The sequence below is a fragment of the Corylus avellana genome, chromosome 10 (genome assembly GCF_965113065.1).
Source record: "Corylus avellana chromosome 10, dhCorAvel1.hap1.2, whole genome shotgun sequence".
Classification (NCBI taxonomy): Eukaryota; Viridiplantae; Streptophyta; class Magnoliopsida; order Fagales; family Betulaceae; genus Corylus; species Corylus avellana.
Window position 1 is genome coordinate 4,384,494 of NC_142499.1, and position 22,674 is coordinate 4,407,167.

The 22,674-nt window shown below is 36.0% G+C and overlaps 3 protein-coding genes across 4 annotated transcripts; 2 read left to right on the forward strand and 1 right to left on the reverse strand.

The window, feature by feature from the left end:
• Positions 1-179: 179 nt before the first annotated feature.
• On the reverse strand, positions 180-2,273 carry MEF1 (mitochondrial RNAediting factor 1). The gene has a single exon (XM_088511249.1). It carries the CDS (start codon positions 2,222-2,224, stop codon positions 431-433), a length of 1,794 nt encoding a protein of 597 aa, XP_088367375.1. The 5' UTR covers positions 2,225-2,273; the 3' UTR covers positions 180-430.
• A 1,114-nt stretch (positions 2,274-3,387) lies between these two features.
• Positions 3,388-17,427, forward strand: LOC132191689 (ARM repeat superfamily protein). 2 transcript variants are annotated; one of them, XM_059606781.2, is made up of 24 exons: positions 3,388-3,716; positions 3,827-3,927; positions 4,013-4,226; positions 4,490-4,571; positions 4,666-4,939; positions 5,705-5,807; positions 5,906-6,042; positions 6,443-6,616; positions 7,408-7,607; positions 7,711-7,854; positions 7,946-8,034; positions 9,572-9,719; positions 9,833-9,885; positions 11,585-11,640; positions 12,486-12,649; positions 12,986-13,152; positions 14,338-14,389; positions 14,473-14,545; positions 15,062-15,163; positions 15,293-15,389; positions 15,471-15,587; positions 15,671-15,912; positions 16,036-16,176; positions 16,557-17,427. In XM_059606781.2, exons 1-24 carry the CDS (start codon positions 3,557-3,559, stop codon positions 16,737-16,739), a joined length of 3,273 nt encoding a protein of 1,090 aa, XP_059462764.2. In that variant the 5' UTR covers positions 3,388-3,556; the 3' UTR covers positions 16,740-17,427. The 2 variants fall into 2 exon arrangements, with proteins under 2 accessions (XP_059462764.2, XP_059462765.2); XM_059606782.2 differs by having other exon boundaries at positions 4,016-4,226.
• Positions 17,428-19,606: 2,179 nt separating this feature from the next.
• On the forward strand, positions 19,607-20,112 carry LOC148583268 (uncharacterized). Its single transcript, XM_088511323.1, has one exon. The coding sequence runs from the start codon at positions 19,696-19,698 to the stop codon at positions 19,897-19,899; it is 204 nt and encodes a 67-aa protein (XP_088367449.1). The 5' UTR covers positions 19,607-19,695; the 3' UTR covers positions 19,900-20,112.
• The last annotated feature ends 2,562 nt before the right edge of the window (positions 20,113-22,674 follow it).

The window sequence follows — 22,674 nt, forward strand, 5'->3', positions numbered from 1 at the left end:
AATACGTTGATCTTGTACGTTGACCTACGAACTTCTGATCTAGATATACAATCGGGGAACCTGTGCTCGTCCATTCAAAACGACAAGAGTCTAGATACCCCATGAGAAAAGCATTTAGCAGTGTATAGAAGAAATGGAGATGCAAGACCATCTGAAAATATTTAATGGCCAAAGAATGATATAGTTGACAAGATAACAAATAATGACTTGGAAAAATATTCCAACTGTGAAGGGTTAGCTCAAATGATCGATTCGTTTGGTTAATACTACGAGCTCGGCTGTTCGAGTCCTTGGTCAACCCATACATGATCCTTACGGTGAGTCATATATCCAGGGTTTATCCAACCAGGATAGGTCGTGAAGTGACCTTGCCTTAAACGGTTTCACGTCATATAAAAAAAAAAAAACCTCTCTTGTAATTGTTTGCCTGTCACCAATAATCTCCACAATTGCATTTACCATCCTCAAATCTATGGAACCGGTTATTATCCCTCACAATGATCAATCGTCCAGTGCACTTAGACATAAACTTGATTGCAGTATGACAATCACCACAAACACGCAAGTTCTTCATAACCCTGATTGGCCTTTCAGGTGGAAAGCTAATGAGCCCAAATGCAATGGCTAGTCTTTCACTGTGATGCCTAATTGCCTGTTTTTTCTCTTCACCATCCACTTCTCGAAGCACAAAACTCGTGTCTGGAACATAACCAGCTCTCTCCATTTCCTCCCCAAGTTCTTCCAACTTCTGATAAATCTCTTCAGTTTTTGCATTAGACCTATCCCCAGAAGCAAATGCGTGAACTCTGTTTCCCTCCTCAACCCAGCTTAAACCTGTTTCCTTCTTCTTCCCCCGGTCCCTTAGCATCTTCCTGGCTTTGGCTGCGTCCTTGTATCTTCCAGCAGCGGCATAAGCGTTAGAGAGTAGCACGTGTATGCCTGGGCTTACAGGACCCAACTCAAAGACTTTATCAGCAGCAAAGGCTGCCAATTCAGTATCCCCATGGATTCTACACCCGGTCATCAAAGCTCCCCATACAGATTCTGTTGGCTCCGTGGACATTTCCTTAATAATCGAAACTGCATCCTGCAATTTTCCAGCACGGCCAAGCAAGTCCACCATGGAAGTATAGTGCTGATCCCCTGGCTCGATTCCATACTCCTTCATTTGCTCAAAGTAAAATCGCCCCTTTTCAACTAACCCCGCATGGCTACAAGCATAAAGCATACACAAAAAAGTGATGAAATTTGGCTTCATCCCAACACCTTCCATCTCTTTAAACAGCTCAAAAGCTCTATCTGTGTGCGCATGCTGAGCACAAGCTATTAGCATTGCATTCCAGAAACCAAGATTCCTAACGGGGATCTCATCATATACCCGATAAGCTCCCTCGATAACTCCACACTTAGAGTACAACGAAATCAAAGAAGTACCTACAAAGGTTGACTTATCAAAGCATGTCTTAAAGCACAACCCATGTACTTGCCTCCCCAGTTCGAGTAGCGTCAAATTGCTACAAATCCGTATAACACTCGAAAGTGTAAAATCGTTAACATCCAAATTTTCAAACAAAGCTTTCTTAAATAGTCTCAAAGCCTCCTCATCCACACCCAACTGAGCATATCCATATATCATCCCAGTCCAGGAAACTACGTTCTTCTCAGGCATTTCGTCAAACACCTTCCGAGCATATCCAATTTCTCCGCACTTGGCGTACATGTCAACCATTGAGCTCCCCACAAACACATCAAATTCAAACCCAGTCTTCACAGCAAGGCAATGCACAGACTGCCCAACATCGCACCTCGATAAAATCGCGCACGACTTCGTCGCGCTCGGTAATATATGGTCGTCGGGCCGAACCTGGGTACCGAGCATTCGCCGAAAGAGGTCGAGGGCAAGCAAAGGAAGTTCATTCTGCGCAAAGGACGAGATAACCGAGCTCCAAGTGGTGGACGACTTACGTGGGGCGTCGTCAAAAACTTGGTGGGCAAGGAGGGGCAGTTGGGACTTGGAATAGAAGTTGATGAGGTGGTGGTATAGGAGAGGGATGGCTTGGAGGCCTGATTTGATGATGTGTGCGTGGAGTTGGAGGCCCTTTGGGAGGGACCTGGAGTGCGTTAGGTCGAGGAGGAGGCTGCAAACTTGCCTGTAGTTTTGTTCAAAGCTGTGTTGGTTTAGAGGGTTTTGTGGGGGTTTTGGGAGAGTGATGTGGGGTGTCATTCGGAGGAGTCTTTTGGGGGAGTGGGTGAAGCATTAGAGGGAGGGTTTAGTCATCTATGGTCCGAAACTAAAAGCATTATGGGTTCACAACTGTTTACATAGATCGCAAATTCCACATCGAATTTAATATAGTCTTATACCAATTTTTCCGCATGTAATATAAAAATTTATAATTTTTTATACGACTTTCAAATTGGACACGGACCTAACATGAAATTAATTGGTTAGGATTAGGGGTCTAACTCATTTAATTAAATTGATCGAGTTAGTGTTAAACTATATATGTATAGTTTGAGAATGCGTTTTCAAAAAATTGCAATTTAAAAAATGTAAAAAAAATCCGCATTTTCAAATTGCAAGTAAGTAATGCATTTTAAAAAACGCACAATTTTAAATGTAAAACTGTGATTTTATCAAACGTTTATATGCACTTTTAAAATAAAGTTTTTAAATTACACATTTTGAAAATTATAAACCCAAACAATATTATAATCATGCATCTATATGACCATAAATCAACACGCAAACACTAGCTCTTAGTTAGTGCCTCGGAGCTAGGAGTGGGCAGATTAATCGTTTACCGCCTATCGACCGCTTACCGTCAAAAGTCGGTCGGTAATCGGTTAAGGATTTTTATACTAACATCGGCTCGGTTTGGTTAATCGGTATAAATATTTTTTTGTCAATTAACTAAATTAACCGATAATAAACATTTTTTTAGCAGAATAATGATTACGAGGGCATTAGCTAGGTTTTTTTAGTAGAAAATATTATTTGGTGGATTCTAGGACTAATTTATTAGTAGAACACATGTATGATGGACTCTTATTGTGTCAATTAATGGGCCAATTTAAAATTTGTTTGGTTCAATAAACTATTTTAGTCCCAAAAAATAATTTGGGCCCCTAAAACAATCCATTTTTGGTCCAATAAAAAAAAGCTAACGGTTAACCAAATTGATTTTAACTGAAATTCGTTTAACTGAAAGTTTCGAAATAAATCGTTATCGAAATGTAAATGATGAATTAATTGATTTAACTAGCAATTTTAATTAGCCAACCGAACCAGCAATTTCAATTAACCAAACCGGAACAAAAATAAAATAAAGCGATACCAGGCTACCAGCTACGACGTCGTCTTCTAGTTTTCTGACGTTGGTTGGATCATCATTCTACTTTGCCCAGAACTCGTCGCCAGTTCGTAGACTGCTCCCGAGTCTCGAGTGCTCTAGAATAATACGCAGAACAAAGCAAGCCCCAATTGGCTCTCAATCCCTTTGAAGAAAGACGAAAGAGATTTATGTAAATAGCTCACACTCAACTGCTTGAAGCAATGGAAGAAGAGCATCGATTGATATGGGAATCAGTGCCACCGGAATCCATGGTCTCCCTAACGGTTGGCAGGGCCATGACCGCTCTGCTCAGCGCTCGCCCTAGAAAACTCCACGACGCCGTTTCTCGCCTCTCCTCTGACCCTAAAAGAGGCTCACTCGGTACTTCTATCTCTCTCTCTCTCACACACACGCGGACTTCCACCTCCAGAGTTATCTTCTGTATTGGTCTTTGAAGCTTGTATTTTTTACTCTGATGCCGAATTTCGCAGGTTCTTTGGAGGACTCTCTCTGGTTTTTGCACAAGTATGTAAACGACGCCAACGAGGACGAGGAGGCATTGGATCAAATTCTCGTTCCCATGATTGAACATGTAATTAGATTTTATTGCCCATTTTCATATTTTAAACATGGAGTATATCTTTATTTATTTATTTATTTATTAATTTTGTTTAAAGCAGACATTGAGTTTCAAGGAGTCGAAGAATGGAGGGCAGGCTCTGATACTTGTGAACTGGCTCTTTCAAGACGAGCTTCGTTTCCAATCAATGGCGACGAAACTTGCTAACATCGTCGTGAGAAAAGACGACAGCTATATAGCCCTTGGCTGGTGCGTCCTCGTCCGCAATCTTCTCCAGTATGAGAGCTCCATTTCTCAGTATTCAATGAATGGTAAAACACCCTTCTTTTCTCTTTTTCTGCTTTCTAAATGTACTATTTGCCTCAATTCAGCCAGGTTTTTGTTTATGCTCTCATACTTGTGTGTGTTAGTTGTATTTTGAAGAATTCAAAAGAAAGAGTAGAACCTTAGTATTATATTAGTTTAGTAATTATCTGTGGAATTGGAAGCCCATTTTATAATCTAAGATTACTAGACCTTGATGTTGAGGATTGATGGATTTTCTTTTTCTTTTTTTTTTTTTTACTGACGGCAGGAATTATGGAGCGGTACAATGATCTGTTGAAGATACTTTGTTCATGTATGTCGCGTCTGTTGAGTATTGTATGTAAAGGAAGGTATGCATGACACATTCTGAAACCATTTTTGTTGTGTGCACTTCAAAACCAGGAGTGGCAATTCGGTTCCATGTTTGACTGCTTGTTTCTGTAGTACTTTTCAGGATGGATTTGAGTTGCCATCTCGACTCGCAGTGTCTGCTGCTGATTGTTTTCTGGCTCTCACTGAAGCATTGACAAAAAAGGTTCTGAGTAACAAGCCAACATCGAATTCAAGTGCTTTGAATCGGGTGATTACTTTAGTGCCGGCAAGTGATAAGAAAGCAAAACCAGCGTCAAAGTCTTTGGAAGTCTCAAACATGGAGATGGAATATTTATTTTGGGATCATTTAGAGGAACTCATTAATTTAGTGCAGAGACTGCTTGCTGTATGTTCTATCCTTATTAGGCTCCAAGATGGAACTTATTTATACTTGTTCGTATTATGTACTGTACTTACTAATAGTTGGGGATGCTGAGTTAGTGATGCATGCACTTTTCCTGTTGAGTGATTATGATGGATGTCATTAATTATGATATGCACTCTGAACAAAGAAAGTAATTGTAAAAAGAGCAAAAAGAAAACTAATTGATATTAACACCATCTGTGTGAACGCAATTCAAATGCTTTATTGAAACCAAGAAAATTCTCAAGAACAAGTGGAAAGAAAATTAACTGATGTTAATACCATCTGTCTGGATGCAATTCGAATGCTTTATTGAATCACGAATTTTACTCGAGGAGAAATTTATTTCCGTTGATATGTTCCTTGTTTTTCTCCACTCTTTTCTTTTCCTTTACTTCACAATTTGCCATCAAGCCTTCTAGTATTTTTTTTTCTCCATGAGGTTCACAATAGAATTGGGAACTTTTGTGGGGAATCCTGATAGATGGATTGAAGGAAAGTGAATATCTGAGACGGTCATGTTTTAAAAAAGCCCCCATGAAAAAAAGGTTAGAGACTATACATGTTGGTAAACAAAAGCATTGCTTTATTTGGTGAAATGTTTCTTGAAATATTTATTCAGCATTCTACTCTTTCAAGGTTAAATGTTACTTACTTCCAATACTACTTTGATTGCACTGTTTGATACTTGAAGTTTGTTATGACAATCGAATATAATAGTGTATATATTTTTACCATCCTCTGCAGTGGAGCAGAAAAAGTCGACCTTTACATGCTAAAGGGTTAGAGAAAGTGCTAAAGTGGTTGCAAGAGATAAAAGGGCATTACAGTTGCTTTCAAGATGAGGCAGGTCTAATACCCAATGCATGATTTTGATCATATCATATATCTTAGTACGTATAATTTTCTATACATTGTGATTTCTTTTGTCTGTAACATGGAAGACAGGCTCAAAGATTCTCAAGACTGGAGTAACGTTACTCTCTTCTTGTTGGAAGCATTATGGCATGCTATTGCACTTGGAAGATCAGAAATTTTCTCAGACTTACAAAGAACTGTTGGACCAGTATTTATCTGGCATCCAGGTTAAGTAGACCATATATTAGTATCTTCTGTCTGTTCAGTTTGACTTTGAGTAGCATGATACTCATGATACCTTTATTTATTTTTTTTATTCAAATAAACTCTCAATCTTTCACATCTTATCTGTAAGAAAGAATTTCTATTTACATGATCTAATCAAGGTAATGAGGAATTTAGGTATAGCCTGGTTATTCTTTAACTTGATCTGACAGTGTCAAATATGCTAATTTGCTTGATACGAGAAATATAGAATAATGTATTCTTGTAACTGCATCCAGAATTACTGGCTGTACTTTTATTTTATTTTTTCTTTTTGACATTGTATTTGTGATGACTCATATATCTCTTCTCCTTTCATTCAAATGAAATTATTAAGTTGCTGATACAAAGAAGCATATGCAGTATTATACAGACAACCATACTGGAGGGCATATCGATAGTAAAGGTGGTGGTGTAGAGACCAGAAATTTTTTTCTGAATTGTTTATGCCTTCTATTGGGACGTTTAGACAGCAAAAAATTTGAAAGTACAACCGTGGAATATGGGATGCAGATATCGGATGTTCTTTTACCACAGGTAGTTATGCTTGAGGTCATGAAGAAACAAATCACAGTTATTTTGAACAAGAGTCATATACAAGTTTATGGTTCATGCAAATTGAGGCTATATTTCCTTTTAAATTTATATACGTATTATTTAATTGAATGCTTGAGGGGCCATTGTCTTAAGCAATAGTGAAGTCCCAGGCTCCCAAATGCGAGTGTGTGGGTTTGAGTCTTGAGAGCAGCCGCTACATACAAAAATTACTAAAGGTTAGTACCGTATAGAAGACACCCACCCAGGATTCCACTTCGGTGGGTCTAGTACTGAGTGATGACCTTTTCTGATATCTACTGGACAGTTAGCATTGCTTGTCATGTATCTTATTAATCTGTTAGCTGTATCCACCGTGACAGCTGCGGGGGAGTTGTGACTAATTCCGACATGTTGCTGAAGTGGATTTGTCAAAATTTAGATCTTTTGTAATGTCTGGGAGTGATAATACAAAAAATACATGCGTTAACTCTGTCAAAACTTGGTCATGATGATATCAGAATTGGTTAGCTCTAGGTTATACAACTTATTAGAAGTTTTCCTAGGTCCGTTTTTAGATCTCTAGTTATTGGGGTTTGAACAAGCAAGATGGCCCTCTCCTCCTGTTGTGATAGATTAGGTGTTTCTTGATTAATTTTGATACATAGATTGATTGCTTTCAATCCTGGACCTCTTTATATTCATACAATGGCAATTAGGGACTTGTAATAACTTTAGTTTGACCCATTGTGTTCTAATTGTCATGTCTACTTTTTTATTCTCCGGTTTTGAAGCTTCATTGTGCTGATGAAGATGTGCTAGATGGGGTTGTTTGGATATTAAAGGCGGTCATTTTTAAGTCCTATTCAGCTGGAATCAGTCTTGCTGACACTAGACTGATGGATTCTGTTCTACCTATGCTGGTTCACTTTCTAGACGAGCGGGATGGCACTGCTAGAGCTGTTGTTATGCTCATAGCAGAATACTGCTCAGTGTATTTTTTTTCCATTCTTTTCACCTTCTAATACTTTGTGGCAGCAAAAAGTAAATATTCTGTCTTTGAGGTTAAAACCTCACTTACGTTAATGATTCACCAGGAGCAGAGACAGTCAGTGCATTCAAGAAGTTCTAAAGAAGATTTCATCTGGAAATCTTCTTCAGCGGAGGAATGCTGTTGACGTTATATCAGAACTTATTTGCATATCATCTGATTCAATAAATGAACCTTCTCATTTGGAATGGTATAAGACTACACTAGTAGCTGTAGTTATTCAGTAATGATTTCACCTTTTTACTGTTTGTCTAAGTCTTATCTTCCTATGACTATGGCAGGCAAGATATTGCAAACCGATTGCTGGAGTGCCTTGGAGATGAAGAAAGTGTAATTCGTGAGCAGGCATCTAGTTTGCTTCCAAAGATAGGTTGGTTTTGACTATTTAAAAGGTTGTATGATAAGTCTTGTTCACCATGATCATGAAATTTGTTTTGTATTCTGGCATTCAACTATTTAAAATTGAAGGGATAGAATCCATGAATGTTTATACTTGTTTAAACCCTTGTGAGCTTAAGCTATAATTACTAATAACTGTAGCTCAGATTTGCATATGGTTCTCATTTCAGGACCTTAGTTGCCTTATGTTGTGAAAGCAAATTACTATTAATGGATCAGGCAACTGGAAAATATGACATTTCCTCTTTTTAGCTATACATTAGAGACGCTCATGGGAAGTTTCAACTGAAAAATTCCCAGTGCACAAACAGGATTGCAGAAGTACTGAATAGAAAGAAATCAATAAAGATGATAAAAATGAAAATAACATAAAATTAAACAAAAGATAAAATGAGAACAAAAATGATACATCTGGCATGATAAGTTAGGTAGGAGAGGGAGGAAAAATTCATGATTCACTTTGAAGTATTTGGATAGAGCCACAACATTTGACTCCTAAACCCCTTCTGCACATTGAAATCTCTGTTTAACATGCTGCAGTTACATTATATTTCCATTTACATATGATATCTGCCAAAACAGAGCTGAAGCTTCATCTGAAACTATAGCAGATTCTGTGGCTATAGACCTATTGATATTGGAAATATTCAATTGGAACAGAGCATTTCAAAACCTCCCATATAACATCCTAGGCAACCATAAACATTCTTCAAAAATCTCAAAACTCCATTTGTACAGGTTGAACTTTATAAGAACATAATATATGCAAATGGAAGAATGGGAAGCATTTGTATTACCACCAAGTAACGAGTGTGAATGAGAATATGCACTTTATCACATTACTGGATATCCACTTAGTGGACTTGGTGTTTCTCAGCTCTCCTGGACTTACAAAAGTATGTTTGATGCCTGGAAAAGCTGCAGTAAATTGAATCATAGTATGTGTCCTTCTATGCTTTATATTGATATTCCCAAGAGGATCCATATTTCTTTCCTACAGAGTAATAATGTGATTTGTGCTTGTAGGCATTTAATCTCCATTCACTGTTTGTTTTATTCTATCCTGTCTTAAATTAGAAGCACCTGTGCGCATCTCCTTTGTTTATAGACTTATAGTATAGTTTCTGTTTGAAAAAGATATGCATACAAACATATATGTGTGTTATGTATGTATATATGACTTCAATTATCTGTATCAATGTATTTTCATAGTTTGGTTTCCATATTTTGATTATTCAGGGTTTTTTTGTTTTTGTTTTTGTTATTATTTATACTTTATTAGTTATGCTACTGTATAGGTTATACATATGCCTGCATTACCTACTAGTTTCAATCTTACTTCTGTTGGAAATTATTGTTTTGTAAATTATTCTTGTAAAGAGCTGTAAATAGCCATCTGCTTTGGTAATGTAATCTGCCTGGAAATTATTTTCTGTTACATTTGTTAGTAAAGGGATTGACGTTTTGATTGCAGTACTTTACAGTTTTAATTTTTTTTTTTTTTGCAGACCCTTCATTCGTTTTTCCAGGATTAGTTCGTCTTGTTTACTCTTCAGATGAAAGCGTCCAGTCATCTGCTGGTGATGCCTTCATTAAGGTGCTCAAATATCATAATGAGAAAGTTGAAGTTATCTGTATGCTGCTAGACTGTCTGAGGTATCTTGCCTTTTTGTTTGTTTTCTTTTTCCTTTTTTTTCAACTTCCAATGCTTAAGGTTCGTAGCACATCAGACAGCATTTTGACCTATTTTTCCCTCATTTTTCTCACAGCACCCTCAACCGAAGCCTAGATCTTCCACAAATGACAGGAGATATAGGGGAAGGTTTGCCTCTCTTGTCTTAATGACACAATTTGCTAGATGCATGATTATCTTCTGTACTTAAGTTTACCTATAATGTTTTTCCCTTGGATTGTATGACCCCTTCTTGATGTGATTTATGTAGTGTCCTTTACCATCCTTAATTGTCAAAACATAATTTTGGAATTGAAAATCTTGATCTGGTCCCAAGATTATGAATCTATTACTTATAAGGGCTTTCACATTGGTTTATGCATATTTTTATTCAAAATGGCTAATCAAAACCTACTTTATCTAGTTTAGCTAATGAATTTTAAAAGATGCCATATATCCGATTATCTTTTTTTTTTTTTAATCTATATCATTGAAATATTATTTCTTTATTTTTTTATAAGGATTGTATTTTTCCTAAAGATCCTATTTTTCAACTTTTGGGAAAAGAGAGATGTGGAGAGAGAAATAAAAATCTTGATGCTGGTCCCAAGATTATGAATCTATGACTTATAAGGGCATTCACATTGGTTTATGCATATTTTTATGCAAAATGGCTAATCAAAACCCACTTTATCTAGTTTAGCTAATGAACTTTAAAAGACGTCATACATCCGATTATCTATTTTTTATTTATTTATTTTTATCTATATCATTGAAATATTATTTCTTTATTTTTTTTATAAAGATTATATTTTTTCTAAAGATCCCATTTTTCAACTTTTGGTAAAAGAGAGATGTGGAGAGAGAAATAGTATATTAATGAGATGGATGTGTGAACAGTGCCCGCTACATGTAGCGGTGCACTGTCCACCAATGCAATAAGAATGTATTTTGCATTTGAGTTGCATAATCCGATGCAAATGATTTTTTAGTGTTTTGCTTATCTATTTTAGATAAAAGTAAGAAATGGTTAAGCCAATGTGAGTGCTCTAAAGGGTATTTATTTAATATTTCTGGACATTGGTTGTGTGTATGGTCCATTAGGTCTTATTTTGGGTTTTATTATGTTATTGGATCTCAATTTGTGGGCTACAATAGTTATTTTGCATGAGCTTAGTAGTCAAAGTCCATTAAGTCCAAGTCATACAAGGGTTAAGTTTAGTTTTTTGGAAATATTAATGTAATGCATTCAAATCAATAGAGAATAAGTTTCATGAAAATATTGCAGTGATTATGCTCTTGAGGTTTGTGTGATGCAATCCTTTTTTGAGTTGTGATGCCAAGGAAGTCCTAAGCATGATGCCCAAAAAACTAGGTGTAATGCCTAGATTTATTTTATTCTTATTTTCCTTTTAGTTTCCTAGCAACTTCAATCCAATTCCACCTAGCACATACTTGGAATTGTGATTCCTATATTTCCCTGAAAATCAAAATCTAATAACCACTACCATCCATCCATCAATTTTTATGTAAAGCCCTTTGTCCTTCATAATTTTCCATGTGCTTTTCCTTTTTCTTTGGTTATTTTTTATTCTAAAAAAATAGTAATGCTTGGAATCTTGTAAGAATCTTTTCTATATAGAATGTTTGGAATCTTGTGAGAATCTTTTCTATTCCAAGTCATTATAAAGTTCTGAAGCTTCTTCTCATATGGTCTATCTTGCTGGAAATAATTAAACTCAGGGTTAGGTTCTATTCTTAATTGCTCTGATTGTTAGAGAGTTCTATTATTCTCTTTGGTCAAGAAAAGTAGATCCAATTTATAATCATTCATTTGTAACTTTGGCAGGGTCAAAGTTTGATAGTGATCGAGTACTCAGGCTGATCCCAGAGTGGTCAAAAAGTGTAAGATTGATGCTACCATAAATTGATTATATTTTAAATATTTTTCTTCCCTTTCGTAATTCACTGAAATAATGCATATCTCTCTGTTTTTTTTTTTTTTTTTTTTTCTAATTGTTGTCTTTGAACTAGTGATAGAAGACCTGATTTTGACTTGCTTTGTAGATTCTCTCTCTCTCTCTCTCTCTCGCGTGCGCGCACACACACAAGATCATATTGTACCAATCCACAGATACCTTCCCCCTCTTAAAAAAAACAGATACCTTCCCCCTCTTTAAAAAATGATATCTAAAACTGCAGCATATCTAGCAATCACTGAAATACATGGCATTCTAAGATGTGCCTTGGTTGCTTCTTTCAATGTCCAGAATAAATCAATGACAATGTAAGGATACAAAACTAGTACAGAGTTTTTGAATTTGAGGATTTACTTGTCAGACATGCTTGCATGCAGAGGGACATGTGTACATGCACATGGATGAGTTATCAGCAGCCTGTTTATATAAATATTATTCAGTTTCGATGATGTGAGTTTGATGCTCATTACGGTCTTTCCAACAACTTAATCTGCCGGCTGGCTCCAGTTGTGGGGGCGTTAGTAAACCCCACTGAATGTAGTGGGTTAACAGTTTCATACATTATTGCTTCTGTATATGTGGTGACGCAAACAATCGGCAGATATTTTATGCTAGTTCCTCTGTATATTCATGGCTAGCTTTTGCAACTGTTCCTTGTATCTATCTCAGTGAAACAAACTGGATTAATTGGGTGTAGCTCAAATTTTGAAAAAGTTTGCATTTGCTTCTCGAAAAATTTCTCAACTTCTGAATTTGTTTGAAATATCACAGGTTCAGGACTGGAACTGTTTGATTGGACCATTAATAGACAAGATGTTTGCAGAGCCATCAAATGCAACTATTGTTAGGTTTTTGAGTTATATAAGTGAACCCCTAGGGGAAGCTGGTGATGTAGTCATGTATCGTGTTCTATTGCATATGAAAGGGCAGAAAGAGTGAGTAAATTACTTTAATTGCAACATCCTGCCTTTTATTCCTTTTTTTGTGTTTACTTCTTGTTTTCAGATATTGCTTGTTTGTTTGTCAAATCTTTTAAGTTTTTTGGGAAAATATTGCTTGTTTTCTTCATCACAATTGTGAGCTAAGTAACTCAAAACACTTCTAAAAGGGAGCTGCATCTGTTATGCTCAAATGCTGGATCTGTTGTTATGTTAAATATGTTTGGCATATAACCTTAAAGAATTTGATCTCCTATGGACGTGGCTATCTTCTTGTGTCTGACCTATTCTACCCATTGCATTTCACACGATTGATGAAAGCTTTTGATCCAGATGGGAGAGCGGAACATATGCCAATCACGATTCTGTGACAATGCAGCAATCTCTGTTTGAGCGCCTTTGCCCATTACTCATAATTAGGATGCTTCCACTGAGAATTTTTAATGACCTTAACTCATCCATCATGTATGATCAAGTTCTTATTCAAGGCATTCTGCATGGTATGCTTTTCTGCCTTCTATAAGCTCCTTTTTTTCCTTTTGTTTTTACAATTTAGAGCTTCTTCAATTGATTTCATAGTTGTAGACTTCATTTTGTAACTTCAAAATCATGTGGATGACATTTGCTTTTTTATATTTTTCTTACTGGAGAATATAGTTGTTGACAAGTTTTTTTTTTTTTTCATTATATATATTAAAAAAAAAAAAAAAATTGTTGATAAGTTTTTACTTGCATATTTTACCATCTATCAGCACACATTAACTATTTTTTTTTAATGTACATTAATGATCAATCTTTTAGATTTTACATGATATAATAGCAGCTGTAATGCTTTACTGAGATTTGTGTATGTGGGTCATTTGTAATAGTAGAAGAAATTTGGTAACAAGTTTGTCTATAAGTCTCAGCTTCCATATGTTTAAGCATGATTTTAGACTATACTGAGTTGCAAAGAGGAATGCTAGGCTTACAAACACATTTTACAAAAAAACTTTTACAAACTGATGTGGCACAACATGGTTGGATATGAGATAAATTCAAATTTTGAGAAACCCAATCATGTTATGCCATATCAGTTTGTAAAAGTTTTTTTGTAAAATGTGTTTGTAAGCCTAGCATTTTTCAATTGCAATTCTTGGCCAAACCTTGGCTAGATGCATGTCTGAGTTTTCTCTTCACCCCAACTGAAGCTTCTCATTTCTCAAAATAAACTATCTATTATAAACCCTAAAATTTAATATCACAGCTTTTCTTTTTCAAAATATTAAAAGAAAGGTCCAACTATTCTTTGTCACATATTAATTGGAGCTTGCTTCTTTTTAACAATAATTAAATACCCGGATATACCAAAAGAGCTAATCAGACAATTTTCCTGAAGCTGAGCATCAGTCTTTCCCATGGCTAGCTTGGAAGCATTAGTCTGAAACTGTATTCAACAAATGAGCTTTGGTGAATAGATCTTCTTATCTACGAACTCTACATTTTCAAAAGAGAGATCTATCTAATGCTAATTATATTCTGAAATTTGAATGATGTAGAATCAAAGTTGATCTATTAATTCCATTCATGAAAATCATGATTCACAGCCCAAGTTACTGGTTGATTGTCATATGGCATCTTTGCATATATTTTAGTCATGATCCATTTATATACTTACTTTTGCTTGTTTTTTGGGGCGATCCCAGGGTATGGAGATACCAACAATCATGACAGTATTGCTGCTTTCCTTTTAAACAGGTTGATTCACTAGCATTACCTTAATCAAGCTTTAGTAATCTGACTGAAGGAGGGAGTCTGATTTTCCTTTCTTTTTTCTTTAGGGCATTTTATAAGTTTGAATTTGAAGATGTACGGAAGCTTGCTGCTGAGCTCTGTGGTCGCATTCACCCCCAAGTATGCAACAACTTTGCCTAACTGTGTTATTAGTGCATATGACTTGGTTTATGCTAGCGAGAGTGCTTGGTGTTTCCTTTATTTATTTTTTATATTTCTCAAATGAGGTCTTAGTGTTGGTCTTACATGCTGGAAACAGTTGTTCATGTCCCTCCTATATAATCACTGAAAGGTATTTGCTTCTAAAAGTGGAACTCCAACTCAAAAAAGTGCCCTGAGATATGCAACTTTAAGCTTTGAAGACTTAAATATTCAAAGCCTAATTGTTTAGGGTGTGAGATTTCTGTGGGGGTACAGCTTTACATGTTCATTGAGGAAACAAGGAGTTAGAAGACATTTTTTCCTTCTTCCTTCTTCTCTGTTGTATAAACACATACTTCTCTCTATGTGTTGTGTATAACATATTATATAAAGAATATAAGCTTTGACATAGATATTGCTTTCTCATTTCTTGTTATGTGTTTAGTTATGGGTCTTCGCAAGTTCAACTAAACTCTCTGCCTTTTGATTCTGTAGGTGCTATTTCCAATTCTTTGCTCTGAATTGGAGGATGCAGCAGCTTCTCAGGATATTCTGAAGATAAAAGCTTGTTTGTTTTCAGTTTGCACTTCTCTTATGGTAACTGTCTTGTGCTGTCAATATATACTCTTGCATTTGAGAACTACAGCTTTTCTCATCTGCTTTAACTCTAAGCATCATCAATTCCATTTATGCCACAGCAATGTAAAGGTTTCTTCTGGTTTGTAGATCAGAGGCAAGGATTCAGTTACCCATCCTCTTATGCTCAAGATTAGGAAGACAGTAGAAACAGTGCTCTTATGGCCTTCACTGAATGGGGATGAAGGTTTGTAACTAATTACTTTATTTCTCTACTGATTCCTCTTGTCGTTACACAGTACTGGCTATAAGTATATTGTTCCCGCAGTTTCCAAAGCACAGCATGGATGCATTGATTGTCTAGCACTGATGATATGTGCTGAACTCAGAACTACAGAATCATTCCCGTCCACCTCAGAGAAGATTAGCATTCTTGGGAAGAAAGGTGATACTGGTTGGTTTATGTCCTTAGTATGCCTGAACATGGCTCATTATGGCATATTTGATATCTTTTTTCTCAAATTGCAGGGGATGCTGCCTCAAGAAACTCTACACTCAGTTATGTGATCCATCAATTTGTATACAATGAAAACAAAGATGGTTCGACATCCGAGTTGGCTAATACAAGCTGCACACTCGAGGCACCAGTCCAACTCGGTTTTCGTTTGTGCATGGGTAATGTTCTCATCAGTGCTTGCCAGAAAATCTCAGATTCTGGCAAGAAACCCTTCGCTTGGAAAGTTTTTCCATGTCTTATCCATTCTGTTGAGGTATTTCAGTTATTGAGTTCATAATGTAGAGATCCTGATTGCTTTGAGTTTTTGTAAAGGGTGTGTTTCTGTATCACTTTTCTCCTCCAGCTTGCTTCTTAAAAGTGCTATCAAATATTGCAGGTGATATTGCAGTCAGAGATTAGAGCTGCATGCATCCAGGTTCTCTTTTCAGCCGTCTACCATCTGAAGTCTGCAGTTCTTCCTTACTCATCTGATCTTCTTAAACTCTCACTAAAAGCTCTCGGAAAAGAATCAGAAAAGGTAATAAAATCCTGTCTTGCACAAGCTTAACAAGTATTTTCCAGTTATTGCTTGCACTTCAGTATCTCTTATCTCAGATTATCAAATGGCACCCTTTTCGTACCTAAGTGTCTGAGCGCACGCACACATGCATCGATATCTTTTAGGGGGAATTGGGGGTTGGGGTGGGGGTAGCATGACAATTTTCAGCATATTTGGACACGTCCTTGGTGAGTACAAGCAACAATCTAGATGGGATTTTGTGCTCTTCACTATAAATTAAGTTGATTATTGTGCTGGTAAGGGAGTAGGTGCACTGAATAAAAACTGGGGCAAACCTAATTACGTGAAATATTCTTGTATTTATTGCTTATCTTGGTTTGCCTTCTATTGTGCATCAGGAAAGGATGGCAGGTGCAAAGCTAGTGGCATCTCTCTTGGCCAGTGATGATGTGATTTTGGAGAGTATTTCAGGATCACTGCTGGAAGCAAGATCCGTACTTTCAAGTATATCTTTGACAGATCCCTCCCTCGAGCTACGAAAAGTATGCAAAAAGTTGCTAATGTGCTTGACTTCTCCCTGAGTTGGTTTGAAGTACTTATCTTGCATAGAAGATAAAATGAGCTATTTGCTTCCTAATTACTTGGTTTAATGAAGTTGTACCTTGAAGTCGTAGTTGTACATAATATGTTAGGAAATCTCAAGAAAGCAAGTTACTTGTGGAAAAATTGTAAAGCAAGTTACTTTGTAGTGAGAGGGTTCTACTTTTTTTATTGGAGGTTGGCTAGAAGACGTTGCCGGTTATCATACAGGTAATCAAAATTTCTACAAAGAGTGTAATTGACGTCTCACGAACGCCGTGTATCAGCCGTGAATTCTGGTTCACAGAATATCTAAGGAATTGTACAGATGGAATGGTTTTGGTTTCAAAGTACCAACAGCAGGAAGAGGAACTACTGGCTGCCCTTATTTTATCATGCTGCTTTTAGATCCAATTTCACTTATTCTGGAAATCCTGCACAATTTAATCCTTCTCAATGAGAGTCTGTCTATGTGTGTGAGGAATTGCTTAGATGTGATTAACAATGTTATTGCAAGAGATTTGTGGGAGCATATATTACCAATGATGTGGCACAATTGTTGCCTATTGTTGATAGCGTGTATTATAATCTATGGGATCTTGGTGACGAGGAGATTGCTTTGGAAGTTTTCCCCTCTGCTGTAAGCGTCAACGCTCATAAAAGTGTGAAGGGGACATTTCCTTTTCCTAGAACTACCATGCATCCTAACTTGTGCTGATTTCGTAAAAGAGATCTTATCCGCAGAAGTCAAAGTCATTATTGAGAAGAATGCTGAGCTATGTGGATTGATGTGACTTTGCAATATGGCTATTTTTTTTCCCCCCAAATGTTGAACACGTTATTACTGTGTATTTAGGGTTCCGACAATACCCCAGGGTTGTGGGTGTAGTAGCTGAGAAAATTGTAAGGCTCCCGTGAGAGAGGACTCCAACGGCAAAACTTGATGTTTCATGTAAGCTTTGTGTTGGGGATATGGTGTAGCCTTGGGACTTCTTCTCGATGTGGTATATTCAGTGGGGTGCATGGATGTTGGAATCGATGGTTCAAAGATTTGATACTGGCGGACGCATTGTGGACGGAGAAGTAAGTAGTTGTAGCTATTTTTTTGGGAAAAAAGTTTGCATGCCCTCTCTCAAATTACTACCAAAATTGTTAATATTCTCTTCAAATTATTCTCTACATCAATGGCTAGTACAAATGCTAAAACGAACTTCAATTTTGTTTTTAATAAGACAGAAATACCATATAAATTTGAAAAAAGGAAAAAAAACAAAAACAAAAACAAAAACAAAAAAACAATTTTTTTTTTTTTTTTTTTTTTTTAAATGGTTGGGGGTGACTCAGCTACCCTCAACTTTGTTTGGGAGTTGCTTGGCCACGGGTGGTTTGACCATTTTAAGGTATGTTTTTTTTTTTTATAGGTATATTGATTGTTTTTTTTTTTAAAAAAAAAAAAATTGTGTTGACATCAGTTAAGACTACATAAATTAACTCGAACTTAACTCATTTAATTAAATGAATTAAATTTTTTAATTTTAACCCGTTAATTTCATTTTCTAGTTGTGGTCGAATAAAAATTGTTAACCTTATCGAAATGTCATGTAATTCTGTTGCCGGGCACAACATGTGGGTCCCTAGCTACGTGGGGTTTGTACTTTCAAGCTTAGCGGTAGTCGTCAAGTTTCATGGAGTCGAATTGTCTCTCTGTCTCTCTCCACCCAAGACTCCCATGCTCTTTGTTGGAAGTAAAATTCTATCCCCCAATTTGATAGTGATTAAAAAAAAATCCTAAACCATGATAAAATGATACTAATATTAACGCCTTTTTACACCATGTTGATTGTTGAGGAGGTCTAATCAAATCTATGTTGAGATTAGGATATCCAATGACTTAAGGCCACCAGGCTAAGATGTATGTGTTAAAGTTGTCTCATCTCAAAGAGGATTGGGATTAGCTTTCACGTGGGTCTATGATGTTAATGGATTCTAATACCTTGTCACCTTATTGTCCCTATCTCCTAATATTTGGCCTTTCTGCGGTCTAAAGAGATTTTTTCCCCCAACATTATTTGTTTGGGTCACAAAGAAGGGACACGCTGTTGACAATTATTAGCCCTCCACTTTGCTTCTAAATTCTGGTAAATATAAATTTATTTCATGAATAATCACATTATTTCAATTTTACTCCTTCAATTTTCTAAATTTGATCGCATCCAAAAAAGAAAAAAAACAAAAATTGATGATGGTAGTTGGTTCAAGTCTTGTCAACTTGACGTTTTTTTTTTTTTTTTTTTTTTTTTCAACTCGAGGGTTTGAAGACTTGAACAATGGGAATGACCTTTCCGGTGGGCAAATACTGCCTGCCAAAACCCCAAAAAACTTTTGGTCTCCGGCCATTTGTCCAAATCAGGAGCCCACTCATTCAGCTTAAAATACTCTAAGGGAGTAGAATTGTAGCAGATTCAATTAATATGAGAGAAAAAAATTAGAATATTTTGTATAAAAAAGTTTTAAAAAAAAATTGTGTTGTAGTAATTTTTTTTATTTAAATAGTAATAAAAAATAATTAATGTGATGTAAAAAATAAGAATGTTGGAGTTGATTTTGAAATTTTTTTTTTAATTTTTTGGATTCGGTCCGGCCCTACCTTTACCAAACATAGCCTAAAAAAAATCAGTGGTTCACATTTAATTTTGAAGTTTTTTATTGAAAAAAACAAAATAAGAATTTTTATATTATTTTCTAAATTCCATAAGCCCACCCAAATGGATCAAACTGGAAAGTTGAAAGTCAAAAAAACCACCCCTTTTGAAGAAAGAAAGAAAAAAAACCACTATAAATTAGTTAAAGATACAGCTAAACCACCCCTATCACAACCTTCTCATACAAACCAAAAAGGCGAAAACAAAATATACAGTCCATCGTCGTTGTATTGATACCTTTTGAGGCGGATTCTCAATGCTGCAACTATTTTTCGCGGTGGCCTTCTCGGCGGTGCCTTTGACGCTGTACGTGCCGCCGATCAGGAGCCTGAATCTCTTCGTGGAGACCATCGAAGACTTTGTCCGCCAGACCACCATCTACACCCTCAGAGCCTATCCTCGCGTACGCCTCGCCTTCTCTCGCATCATCAACTCCATCCTCCGCCCAACCAGGAGGTAGAAGCCCTTTTTTTTTTCTTTTTTTTTCTTTTTTTTCCATTCAACCAGTCAAATCCTTGCAAAAAGCACCCCAAAAAGACAAAATCGTCTTGTTCTGATTTCTGTTTTGTATATTTTCTTCTTCTTTTTGTGGTTTTGTAGTGGTGCTGGTGCTAGTTTGTGATTGTGGATTAAATCGTTTATTTTGGGATTTAATCTTCGAGATGATTCATAATTTGCTTCTGTGTACATGGATGTGTTTCCTGCAGATGACCCATAATTATTTTATCAATTGGGTTCTTTATTAGAGCTCAAACTTTTTCACTTTCTTGTTTTTTTTTTTTTTTTTTTTTGTCCTTTTTATCATTAGCCTGGTCGGTTTTGTTAATTTTTGGGATTAATTCGTTGATTTTGATGAACATGGACTGTATCCTTATCACAAATTACAGATGATTCTTGTTGTATTTAGGTTTTTTGATGTTGAGTTGCTGAACTAATTCATGGGGTAGTAGTATTTGATTGTTCAATCTCAGTTAGGGTTTTGTTCTTGAGTAACTTCCATGGCATGAAGAGAATTCGAATGCTGAGATAATTTTGATGCGGATTTGGGGTCTTTCAAGATTATCATAATTTTAGCCTAATGGTACACTAATGCTCTTTTAAGAGCTGGAAATGTTTTGGATTTGACTCTCTCTTTTGGGGAAAAGCAAGATCCTTACAACGAAGGGTTGGGATTGGCTGCAATCCTTTAGGCAGATTTCAGTCGGTACAATTATGGTTAAACCATTTCAACTTTCTCATTGCTTATTTTATTGATCTGCTACAATTATTCAAAATAATAATAATAATTTAGTGCAATTATTCAGAAAAAAATAGTATTAATCTGGTACAATTATTGTGTTTACCGACATCTTTTTATTGATATTACGTGTTTAATTCTATATTTCCAGTTGTGAAATTCCTTTAAATGGGTTGATGGGTTTTCATACTGGGTTGGTGGGTTTTCATACATGTGCGTGGGAGATAGCATTTTGTTTGTCTGATTTCAATTTGATTGGTAGGTAGTCGTTGGGGGAGGGTTTGTTCTGCCATTCTCAATCTAGGCACTCGGTTGGTTTCATGACCAACCAAGGAAAGAATTTTGTTGACGTGGCACCATGTGGGCCATTAGATGCAACAAAAAAAATCTTAATCGTGAAATAATTCTTCTTTCATTTCACTTAAAATTGAGAGAATCCTTATCCGATTCGACCATGACATAGTCCTATCAGCGGGGAAGATAGTGTATTTAAGTAACTTAGGGCATGATTTATAGTATATCTAGCACAAAGAAATCTTAGGGCCCAACTGCAGAAACCATAAAAATGAAACAATTGTTTATTAAGCTTGGGAGAATCAACAAGTATATATGATTACTCAAAGCCAAAGGCCACTAACGTGAGCTTTAATTAAGCCTTTTCTCATACAATTGTGGTAGGTCAAGCCTATAAAAGCTGCCGGCTGAAGAAACTAGAAAAAAAAAATGTTCATAATGATGATGAGGATTCAGCAATTTCTTTCAAGAAAAGATATAGTTGGTTATATGTTGGGTGCAATATGATTAGGCAATGTCTACCAATTATACCGTACATGAATAAACTCTTATCCCAAAGAACAGAAAGAATTGAGAAATATCCTCCCTTCACATGCATTTATCACACCGATTTTACATAGTCTAACGTAACATGTTTTAAACAATTATTATTTTTTTTTCTTCAAGTGATTAACATGAAAAATCGCTTAAAATACGAAGAATAAGATTACTCAACACGAACCATCTCGGAAAAACACTCGTGGAATAATCAAATGATGGGAATATGGGAGTGTTCAACCTTTTGACTTGGACTTTTTTTTTTTATGGTAGAAATTTGAGTTCCTCGTGTTTCATAGACTTCGGTTGAGTACGCCAAGTTTTTCATCCCAAATCATACGTCTTTTGCTGAGGCCAAGATCCATTTGATATCTAAAATGGAGTGCTGCTTGGTAGACACGGATATCTTGGGCCAATTCTATTGACCCAATATTTAAGCCCGTAGAGATTGCCTCAAATATGAATTCTAGTACAAGCAATAAAGGCTATTGGGCCAAGATATACAGCTCACTAAGGCCCATCTCGTTTGGTAACCATTTTAAAAAACAAAAGCTCCTTGTTTTTTAAAATAAAAAAATACTATATACTTTTTCATGTTTCAAACTTTGTTAGAAAAAAATTAATAACACAAATTGCTATTAAGAAGAGAAAGTAACATCCAAATCATTTTCACATGAAAAAAAGAAAGAAAAAAAAAAAAAACTTATTGATACAAGATATGATTGATTTTAGGGAAAATGTATAATAAGTCCTTGAGTCAACCCTCCAAAATTTAAATCTCCCTAAGTTTTTTTTTTTTTTTTTTTTTTTTCTCGAAAATTTAGTCTATGGGTCAATTGAAATGACAATAAAATTCCTACTGTCAAAATTTTTTAACAGCCATTAGGGCAACTCAAAACGCATTGTTTTCCCTGATTAAAATATTCATTTTTTTAATTAATTTAATAAAAAAATTAAATCTAAAAAAAAATAAAATTGAACGGTGGCCAGGGGTGGCAAAACTAAATCTAAAAATAAAAATAAAAAATAAAAAATTGAATGGTGGCCAGGGGTGGTAGAACCACCCCTGGCGGTGACTTGCGGCCACCCCCAGGGGGTTTAGGGTGGCCGTGAGCCACCCCATGGGTGGAGGGGTGGCCCCCTTGGGTGGTTTGGGGTGGCCTGCGA